Consider the following 12500-nt stretch of genomic DNA (forward strand, 5'->3'; position numbering starts at 1 on the left):
ACTACACCAACGCATTAAAGAACATATAAACACCAGAACTCATCATTCCACAAACATATAATCTCATGCAACAGCGCTAAACATAATATTCGCGTTTATATCCTCGCTTCAGTCAGAAACGTTGGAAACCTTAGAATTGCAGAATCTCTCCTTATCTCTAAACACAAACCCTCCTTGAATAACAGACTAGAACTGAGCTCTCCCTTTATCCTTCGACCCCCCATAACAAGCGAACCAGAGCAATGACAATACACAAATTCTATTAAAAAATAATAAATAAATAGAATAAAATAAAAATATACGAATACTATAAAAAATACACATATATATAAATTGAAGTATATAAAATTAATAAATAATACGGTTACCCATAACAACAACAAGGTAGAACATAATCTAGCCGGCACTACATATTTCAATAAAAATATATATAAATAAGTGCTTATACACGTAATATAGACAGAGGATCATAACTATCATATTATAACTGAGTATTATCATCTTCTCAACACACGAATACAGATACATAAAAGGTAAAACAAAATAAAAACATTAAAAAAACAACCAAAAACAGAACACAAAAAATAAATAATAAATAAAAACTTCAACAACAGCACCGGATAAACGAGAAAAACAACAACAGTAACAATAATGATAATAAATTATGCAATATTGTATAAAATAAAATAAAAAAATAAATATATATAAATATATAACCCAAGTTTACAAGAGAAATAATGTAATAAATATATAAGTAAAATAAAATATTTCTGCAGGACTGCCACGCTCTCTCCGCCATCTTGAATCCACTTTTGTCTTCTATTTTGAAAAAGAGAGGTACCTTTCTCTCGAAATTAATCAAAGTTCCACACCACCCACGGACTTTACATACACCGGACATACCATCAACTTGGTTATAAATAATTATACATTGAAGTGAAGAATGATAGACAAATAAAGGTTAGACACTCCTCTACTCAACCATGCTCGTCTACATCTGTTTGTTTTCCTTTTTTACTTCATCTTTTCCAGTCTTCCTCCGCATTGTTTTTGGCTTAAAAAATATGTATATGTGTATATATATACATATATATGTACATATATGTATACATATATATACATATATACACACACATATATATACACATATACATATATGCATATATATATACATATATACACGCACACATATGTATATATACATATATATATATATATATATATATATATATATATATATATATATGTATATACTGGTAGTCAAATTAGATACTGAAATGCTCATATCTTTGGTTCTATCGGACAAATCTGCATTAAATTTTGTAGGCTTTTTGAAAATTATAATTCTATTCTATGATTTAAATTTTATTACAATTGGTAAAAACTATATTTTTAAACTAATAAAATATGCCAAAATTTGCCAAATTTTTATATATAGTTTAGCAGGCCAGCTTTAGATTTGCCGCTTTAGGATGAATTGCCAGGTCACTAACAACCACACACACACACGCACATACATAATTAGTATCAGTTTATTAAATCCAAATTCCCGCACTATTTTAACCTATATACACCAGGATTTGGGGCGACTATCACACAGCCATACTAATACTATGCTTTCTTGTCTTTCGTTACATCTATCTCGATGCTTAACCCCCACCCTTTCCCAATATACCTACATCTAAAGTCTTATTTACATCCAAACAAATGTTAATTCTCACAACATTTGACGAGACCTTCTCAGATTTAAATTCTTATGACAAGGAAGACCTGATATTTTCATTGTAAACTTTGCTTTCGTATAAGCTGTATCGCCTGAAGAGGTCTCCTGTTACTGGTAACTAGCTGACCGAAATATGTTCACCAATGTGTTGCAACATATTACTGTTCATGTAAAAACAAATAAAGAGTATATATATATATATATATATATATATATATATATATATATATATATATATATATATATATATATATATATGGATTTGTTGGACCCCGATTGTTTTGGAAAGACTCTACTATAATGTAAAATTATTCAACAATAAAGCTTTCATGTTTAAGCACAAATACACAGTTCGGAATTTCGTTATATTCTAAGACATTAATATTTTGATGTATCTATAAAAGTGAAATTGTCTGCGTGTGTGTGTTGTTGTTTTGTGTGTGTGTGTGTGTGTGTGTGTGCATTTCTCTATCGTAGAGAATATTTGTTGATTCCTCTTTAGTTCCGGGAAATGTTGGGTTTTTCTGCTTGTATATATGACTAGATATGACAAGAGAAATATGTCTCGATGCCTCCGTTCAGTCTCGAAAGACAAAATATACTCCCTGTGCGTGTGAGGCCAGGGTTGCGCAATCCCCAACCACACTTTTCTGAATCGGCACTGTTTGAGTCCAGTGGCAAAGAAAAGTCCAGGACGATTGGAAACAATGCCGAAATAAGCGGAGAGCACATACAGCATCTGGAAGTCCCAAATGGTCACCCATTTAATACTGACCCGGTTCAACGTTGCTTAACTTTAGTGATCCAGCGGGAAACTGTGTGTCAACGTGATTATGCCGTATAGAAATATGACTACAAAACATGATTACAACAAATATCTACTATTTGATCCAAATTAAAAAAAAAATAAATGTTAAAATTCGTTTTATTCTTTTTTTAATATTTTATTGTTGATTTCAATGAATAATCGATTCATAGTACATTTTTAAAATAAACCCGTTATTACCAGGATTTATGCATATCATAGGAACAAAGACATTTTGTTAATACATTTTTGTAGTTAGCGTGTGATTTACCTTCCAATGAGGAGGAATTTTCCCACGACGTCTTGGCGTTGAGTGGCCTGAAAGAACTTCTTGACTGTCATACCTTCGCAAAAACAAACGACAACTCTCGCACGACTAGTTTCCATTAAGCTTTCGACAAGTCTATCAAAGGCTTCTTCGTTGGCGTTACTATTGATGTTGTCGCTGGTTGCGATGCAGACGTTGTAAGTCTTGGCCAATCTCTTAAACATATCCATTCCACTGGAGCCGTAACTGCCTGGAAATAGAAAATGAAGACGAATTAAAGATTTTGAACATCGTTATATGATTCTATTGTAGAAAAGAGTAAAAAAAACGAAGGAAAATGGGCAAATAAGTATGGCGTAAACCAACAAAATACTTTTTTTTTTCTGAAAATCGACGCTTTTTTTATTACAAAATCGATTTTGATTATAAGACAATAAACTCAATGTTTTGTAAATTCAAATTACCCTATACAAGTCAAAGTTATCTTTTCATCTATATGTTTCGGTCTTCCGTGCGTAACCCGACTATCAACAAATGTTATCGTTTGTTTAATCAATCTAGTGTTACTGATGTAATATCAGTAGTTATTTTTACTAATTCTCATCTCAAACACGACATATTGCTATTTGGACTTAAGGGACTACTATTTGCTTCGTGTTTAGAAAAAAAACGAGGGGAGTTGAGCAGCTAGCACAATCAGGGAAGCAGGTAACAGGGACAGGATTCCGAATCCCAGCAGTAAAATGGAAGAAACTATTAGACTAAAAAGCCATCCGGAATCTTGCGACCCCAAAAGTATAGAAGTTAAATTTTGCCGTTGTTGGGTTAGTTGTGAATATGCATATCTTGTCGGCAGGAGTACTGTCAGTTTATTGGGGACATTATATTAAACTACTTTTAAAATAACACACACAAAAATATAAGAGATGGAACATTGCGGTGATAACACAGGAGCTGTAGTTTGGCCAATGGTGCGAGACCTATTAGGTGTGAGTGACGTCTAACTGGCGAATGCTACACGTAGATGTCGATCGACACTAACCTTATTCTGGTTTGATTGGCTTCCTCCAAAGGAGAAAGTTTCATGGGGGTATGAAATTCACAAACAGTCCCAAGTCGTATGTATATCTCCGTTAGGGGAGATGAGGACGTTAGGTTTTTGCAACTTTTGCAGGAATGTGTCCTCCTACATACAGTGCCTGGAATACCCAAATTGGTCAAACATTTTAGTAATAACCAGGCTCAACGTTGCTTAACTTCTGTGATCTGACGGGAACCGGTGTGTCAACCTGTATATGAAATATCTACAACTTGATGCATCAACAATACTCCATGCATGAGCGAATTACAGCTTTGTAAAGATCTAGGATGCTCTCTTGCGTGAGTAATTTGCTGACACTGTAAAAGAAGTTCACTTTCTTTGCAATATCTCTGACCTAGTAACATCCTTAATATATTTGTTACAGTTCATGTTGCCCGTGAATGTAAGGCCGAGGAGTTTGAAAGTTCTGTTCTCTCGTAGAAGGTTCTTTGTCGTTAAAAAAAGAAGATTGCCGCCATCATCACTCATATCTATTATAGGGCGTACTGCCATCAACAAATACACTCATCTGGGACACAATTTCATCTTGGGGATTCGTTTATAAATATCAAGAATAATAAACGTCCAAGCATCGACCCTTGGGACACACACTCATATTGTTTGAGCGTACAATCATCGAGAACAACTTGATTTTTTTTTTATCTTGTCTAGGGAGAAGATAATTGTGTTAAGTCTTTGTTCAGAAAGACCATCGGATTTCATTCTCGTCAGAAGTCCTTCATATAGATATTGTCAAAGGCTTTGGATATTTTTTTTTTATTACATTTCACCTCAAACAAGGCACATTGCCACTTTGGTGCAGGGGGCTACTATTAGGGGAAACATCTACTGGGTTACTATGTAGGGATTTGGGAAGCAAGATGTTGGTTCACGTTGCACTTGAACTTATGCATGTCAGTACAGTTGGGGAAGCAGTGACCTGGAATGGAATTCCAAAGTCTAGCAGTTCTGGGGAAGAAACTACTGGAGTAGAAAGATCTTTTACATCTCTACAGTGTGGGGTGGGATTTTGCAGCTTGTCGGGTCTGTCGAGGGCGTTCACGTCGTGGGGGCACAAGTGCTTGCAGTTCATCAGAGCATTCACCATTAAAATACTTGTAGAACAGGCAGAGGGATGCAACGTTTCGACGATGGGACAGAGGCTGAAGCTTAGATGCCAGTTTAGGGCCTATCAGATTTGCGACTCTCTTTTGAACCCTGTCAAGGAGCGAGAGACTAGTAGCCGATGCACCAGCCCAAATATGACAGCAATACTCCATACATGGGCGAAAGGTGGCCTTATAAAGGTACAGGATACTTTCGGGTGTTAGTACTTTTCTAGCACGGTAGAGAGAGCCCACCTTCCTCGCAGCGGTCCTGGCAATGCCCTCGATGTAATTGTTCCAACTCATGTTTCTTGTGAACGTTAGGCCAAGGAGCTTGAAAGACGTACTCTCAGATGAAGAGTCGTCTGCCATTGCTATAGGTGGTAGAGAAGGTTTCTTGTAATTATTGAATGAAACCAGTTTAGTCTTGGGGGCATTGAACGTGACCATCCATTTTTGTCCCCATTCCACTATTGATTGGAGGTCATCCTCTAGTGTTTCTGCCATTACTTTAGATATATGTTCATTTGTTTTCCTGTCGTGCCTGCTATAGAGTGTGGTGTCATCAGCATATATACCCATCTCAGAGGCAATTTTGTCGGGGAGGTCATTTATGAATATCAGGAACAGCACAGGTCCAAGATCATATATATAATATATATATATATATATATATATATATATATATATATATATATATATATATAAATGTATATATATACAATATATATAAATGTATATATATATATATATATATATATATATATATATATATATATGTATATATACAAGATGTGCCTCTGTCCAATAACGGTTAACACACCCATTACACACACACACACACACATACACACATATATATATATATGTGCGTGTGTGTGTGTATATATAAGTGTATCTCTGCAATCTGTGTGTAATGTGTGTGTGTGTGTGTGTGTGTGTGTGTGTGTGTAATGTGCGTGTTAACCATTTTTGGACAAAGGCACATCATGTATATTTGTGTTTGTTGTGTGTGCTTGTGTGTGTGTGTTTGTGTGTGTGATGTGTGTGTGAGATTGTATACGTTGTACGTCTTTGTTTGTATAGTTGAACAGGAATTTTCGACATTTACAATAATTTCCCTTTGTTTATCTATCTCTCTCCGACTCTCGCCACATTCCTTCTCCTTATTTTCTCTCTTCTTTTATACATATATCTTTATATATATATATATATATATATATATATATATATATATATATATATATATATATATATATATATATATACTAGCAAAAGTATCCGTCGTTGACTGGGTTATAAAACAGCCTACAGAAAATGGACTCTGATTTATGAAAGTATGATAGGTTATGAAAAGGAATGGTTGTAAATTTGGGTCGAATTTGGGGGTATCAAAACCAAAGCAAAATATGATGAAAGTAAAAATAAAATAGATAAACCCTATAATTTAGTATACCATACCTGTTCACACCGAAACACTTATCGCAATATTCTGTTGATTTATATAAAAAAAAAAAAAACTTGTAAACTTTGTGACATATTTCCATTCTATCGAGGTCAGGTGAGAACGAACACCCATAATTTTATTATACCATATTTCTTCAAACTGAACCATAATTATCAAAGTATACTTACGCAGATAGATATGAAAAGTCTTTATTAAAGTGTGTGCCTATTTCCATTCTATGGAGGCCACGCGCGAACGCAGACCCCACAATTTTATTATACCATTCCTATTTAAGTTAAAACATAGTCATCAAATTATTCTTATGTAATCATTTTTTAAAAATAGTCAACCATATAGGAGCCTTTTCGTGACCAGACACACACACACACACACACACACACACACACACACACACATGCACGCACAGACATTCAGTTATATATATATATATATATATATATATAATGTGTTTACTGTTTTTGGGGGAAAGAATTCCAACAAAGTGCTCGATTACAAATAAAAACTTTTTCGATATGATGGCTTAATATTTATTCATTTAATTGTACAGAAGTTCAGAAAAACATTGGTACCGTCGGTTTAAAGCCCAACATAAAGAGGACCAGATAATGGTAAAACGTAAATGATGTTAGGCTTTCGTCAGCCATGTTATTTAGCTATAGCTTATTCCAATCTCTGTATATTTTATTTTATTCTAATATGAATTTTCTAATTTTTACATTTTTTATTTAATGCATTTTAGTAAATATGTACTGTTCTGTTTTTGAATAGATTCCGGCTTGCCTTCTGTTAATTTTAGCTAGTGCAAGGGAGATTATTAATTTATTTTATTAATTTTCCTTCTTTGTTTTTGTAAAGGGTAGGTAATCCATGTTTCAGTTGGTCCAAGGGAGGTAATTAATCAATCCATTTTATTTTTTAACCTTTCTTATTTTAAATAGTTGAGGGGAGGTATGCAGGTTATTTAATTTCTAAGTCTTTTATATATGTTTTGTATTCTTTAAGGTAGTCATAATTTTCTCATTTTTATACTTAATTTTTATACTAAATATTTATACTTTCAATTGCCTAAATACCCTTTATAATTTATGCGTTAAGTTGACTGCATCTAGAATACTCTTGAAGAAATTCCTTTAGTTGGGGTCTTCGCTCGTTGGTAGGTCCTCCCAGTTTATTAGGAGCGCTTGTCTCGTATGTAAACAGGCTTTGAGGGTCTCACTGCGTACGTTCAAACACACACACACACACACACATATATATATATATATATATATATATATATATAATGTGTGTATCCACGTACATGTGTGTGCTCCATCCGTTTAGATCAGATTGCTATTTGACATGCATATTCCCATGACAGTTTTCTTAGCTTAACTTCGATTTTGACATATGACAAATTGTAAGTTAATGTTTTCTCAGTGAAACCGTTAGTAGAATGTTTCCGTACATTGCTATCAAACTCTTTCTATTCAAGCATATTTTTCATCAGAGTTACCTTCTCTTAGATTACCCCATTTCTTCCTTCGCCTAGCCTGGGTGCCCGGCGTTGCCCACATGTTTGGAGGTGTGTGTTGAGTAAAAAAAAAGTGGTAGTAGGCAGGCAAGCTCGAACTCATGACGGGAAGGCGGAAAAGACAGTGAAAGAAAATCTGACAGCTTAACGTTACTCAATGACATGACTGGATGTCTAAACCGTTCAATTTAAAGTTAATGTTGCAGAAATCTTTTAAAGCTTCCACGAAAGCAAATTAGACACAAGGTCGTTTTAAATGTGTGTGTGGGGGGTGGAGACAAGAGTTCGTTTATAGATGAAGATACAAAGTCGACACGAGACAACACAGTAACAAAATTATTAATGGTGATTTCTTTATTCATCTGTCGGCCGATTGACGAAGTCAGGAATTCAAGCCTTTTCCACTACATGTTCTACTGTTCTTCCTTTGTCTCTGAGTGGCTCCCAATCTCCAACTGACTATCACTGTGTGTCATCTTCTTCGATTATCTGCTCCTGATAAACGTCCTAACTTCCAACCCTCGATTCATATATTGAGAAATCTATTTTTGTAACGTCAGAAGTGTGGTTCCCAACGTGACTAACTTTCACGTGGATATACATATGCCTGTCCAAACACACACTTGGCAAACAAAGAAATCTCAATTCTAATGGTTTAATATCTAACCTATTTTTAAACAGTATTGAAATAAATATTAATTTTCTCAGTATGAATTTTTACCCTACATTGACCAAGGACCAATTACAGAACAGGTACTACCCGGCCCGAAGGCCAGGCGGTTGGTATTTACTTGCTTCCCCACGAAAGCAAATTAGACACAAGGTCTATATATATATATATATATATATATATATATATATATATATATATATTCTACAAAAATCGTCCATATATATATATATATATATATATATATATTATTAACGGTAGACAATCTACGCGCCACCATCACTAATTAGACCATCGAAACAGAACGCACTCCCCCTCTCTCTCTCTCTTTATGTATATATATATATATATATATATATATATATATATATATATATATATACATACATAAAGTGCACATATATTGACTTATTATTAAATTCATTTTACTTCAGTAAGTTTTAAGAGATCAAAGTACTCCCTTCTGGAGCTAACATTTTATATATATATATATATATATATATATATATATATATATATATATACATATATATATGTATATATATATATATATATATATATATATATATATATATATATATATAAAGACGAATATGTATTCTGATGTAAAATGAAGCGGAGAAAACAATTAGTCCTCGCGCGAAAGAGCAGGACTCAAAGTGTTTTAAATAATAATAATAATAATAATAATAATAATAATAATAATAATAATAATAATAATAATAATAATAATAATAATAATAATAATAGAATAACAATAACAAAGACTTTCGCGGGCGAGGACTACTATTGACCGTAACTAGTTTTAGAGAACTTTTTTTTAATATTTTCATCTCTATTTTTGTTAATGAAACCTGCATGAAATATGTTAGTTATTAAATTTTTAAGATTTTCTATTCTAAAAGAAGTTTTTAAGAATTTATTTTAAAGTTTTTGTTAAAAAAAATCAGATTTTCTCATTATTCACACCTGTATTACAAAGAGGGGGTTGCAAAAATCGAGTTGTGGTGTGAGGAGAAATACAAACTGAAACAGAGAGAATATTCCGACATGTAATAATACAAAGAGGGGGTTGCTAAAATGAGTTGTGGTGTAAGGAGAAATACAAACTGAAATAGAGAGAAGGAGAGTTTTAAAATATAATCTTAAAAAAGATAATATACAAGTTTGAAAAATCATTTCATCCAAGGCATGAAAATTGTTAAACAAAATCTTTTTAATATAGGCGTTAAAAATAAAGTTATAAGATTCAATTTGAAATTTATTTATCCTGAAAGTGCACTTTTATAAATTTTACAAAGTATGTATAAAAATTTAATTTAAATTGAATCAAAAATTACCTTCGATTTATTTTATGTAATGTACATTTTGTTGCAATTTAAAACCATTATCTTTCATCTAGCAATTAATGATATAGATATAAAATTTTCAATGATTTTAAAAAAAATATTAAATCATCGAAGTTCAGACAGGCAAGAACTAGATATATAGGCATGTTGTAATATCAGGCGCTTAATTTAGGACAATATCGTAAGGCCCTGCAAGAATTAAACAAGACTAACTCTCATAAGGATATACTATCGACTGGGGAGCCGTTTATATATTTGATATCGTCATGAAACTTCAACCTTCCAAGAAAGGAGATTATACCTGCCTTTGGTGACGTGATTTAGCATTAGCTACAAAAAGTTCACCCCACACTAATATTCTGGACACTCAGATTGGCGCACAAATTCACCGCTGCCATGATAAAAAAAATCGCCCTGCCTATCTCGCAAATAATATTTAGACATCCTTCCTGATGATGCCTTCTTGATAAGAGGAATAGCACACCGCGTCCAACTTCGAACTAAACATGCAACTATTATCAATCTCTTCGATCTACACATTAAAAAAAAACTATCAGGATTTAAAATAAACAAAAAAGGGTTAATAATGAAGGTGTTCGACGTTTGATTAAATAAAAGAATGATGCCTGAATACACACACAATATATGTATATATATATGCATATATATATATATGCATATATATATATGCATATATATATACATATATATGTATGTATGCATATATATATATGCATATATATATATGTATGCATATATATATATGCATATATATATGCATATATATATATATATATATATAAATATATATATATATATATACATACTACAGTATCGCATAAGCCTGAGGAGTCCTAGAGTGGATGAAACGCCGAATATTCCGTGTAGCTTAATCGCCATATATATTTTATTAATTACTATATATATATATATATATATATATATATATATATATATATATATATATATATATATATATAAAGCTGAATGTTTGTGTGTGTGTATGTGTGTGTCTGGTCACGAATAGGCTCCTATATGGTTGACTATTTTAAAACACTGATTGCATATAATGATAGAAGATTATCGAGGCACAGGAATGGGTATGTTTGATCTGGCAGAACGTTGGTTACTTGAAATTGTGGGGTCTGCGTTCGCGCCTTGTCCACAAAGTATGGAAATAAAAAAATGTAAAAATTGAAACAAACAAAAAAAACGTTTACAAGTCTTTTTGATATAGATGTACATAAGAATAATTTGTTAAGTATGTTTTAACTTAAATAGGGATGGTATATTAAAATTGTGGGGTCTGCGTTCGCGCCTGACCTCCATAGAATGGAAATAGGAACAAACTTTAATAAAGACTTTTCATATCTATCTGCGTAAGTATACTTTTATAATTGTTCAGTTTGAAGAAATATGGTATAATAAAATCATGGGGTGTTCGTTCGCGCCTGATCTCCATAGAATGGAAATATGTCACAAAGTTTAACAAGATTTTTTAATATAGATCCACAGAATATTGTGATAAACGTGTCAGTGTGAACAGGTATGGTATACTAAATTATTGGGTTTTTCTATTTTATTTTTACTTTCATCATATTTTGCTTTGGTTTTGATACCCTCAAATTCGAAGCTATCTCTTTACAACCCTTCCTTTTCATAACCTATCATACTTTCATAAATCAGAGTCCATTTTCTGTACGCTGTTCTTAACCCAGTCAACGACGGGTACTTTTCCTAGTATATATATATATATATATATATATATATATATATATGTATATATATATATTCTTTAACAAAGGAAATATATTAATTTTGCAATAACTTTCTCCATAGCGAAACTCCTTTCAGAAATGTGTTATTAAAGATTTAAATTATTCAAAATTATTTATTAAATTAATAATAGAATGTATAGTTCAATGAAATAGAAAATATCGACTTTAATCGCTCCGTAGTTTTAAAGAACGACAAAAATTGAATGGCATAAATAAATCAATTTTTATAACACCCAAATTATCTCCTAAGTTAATCGCCGAATTCGATTGACAAATATTTCTACCGAATTGAATAATTTAATAATTTTAATAGGATTTGAAACTCTAATATTGTTATTGCTTTTTAAATAATGAATTACTTTAGATGAATAATAAATTATATTTTATTTCACGAATTAACCATATTTTTATTTAGAGACACAAGATATATATATATATATATATATATATATATATATATATATATATATATAAATATACACCTATGAAAGAAATCAACACTACAGAATTACTTTTAAAAATTATTGACAATATCAATCCACGTAACTTGATTATGTAGTTGACCTGACATATATTCAATGCAGCCGCCTTCAGACTCAATCACCGCCTCGATACGGGTTCGGAACTGGAGCCTGCCATTTTAACAAGCGCCAGTCGGAGCTCACCGAATATTTGGCATATAGCGGCGACTAGGCTGACTTTGATGTTGTTCTCGTCCTATGTCTAAACTAAGAGGTCC

General features: G+C 32.2%; 1 protein-coding gene across 2 annotated transcripts in view; it reads right to left on the reverse strand.

Moving 5' to 3' along the window:
- LOC145241433 (metabotropic glutamate receptor 1-like) overlaps positions 1-12500 on the reverse strand; it is a 704312-nt gene that overhangs the window by 166158 nt on the left and 525654 nt on the right. For both annotated transcript variants that reach the window (XM_080104383.1, XM_080104384.1), the window contains exon 2: positions 2800-3046. In XM_080104383.1, coding sequence (XP_079960509.1) covers positions 2800-3046 — 247 coding nt within the window. The remainder of the gene's footprint in view (positions 1-2799; positions 3047-12500) is intronic.

The sequence above is a fragment of the Euprymna scolopes genome, chromosome 20 (assembly GCF_053919585.1).
Source record: "Euprymna scolopes isolate OS-2025 chromosome 20, ASM5391958v1, whole genome shotgun sequence".
Classification (NCBI taxonomy): Eukaryota; Metazoa; Mollusca; class Cephalopoda; order Sepiida; family Sepiolidae; genus Euprymna; species Euprymna scolopes.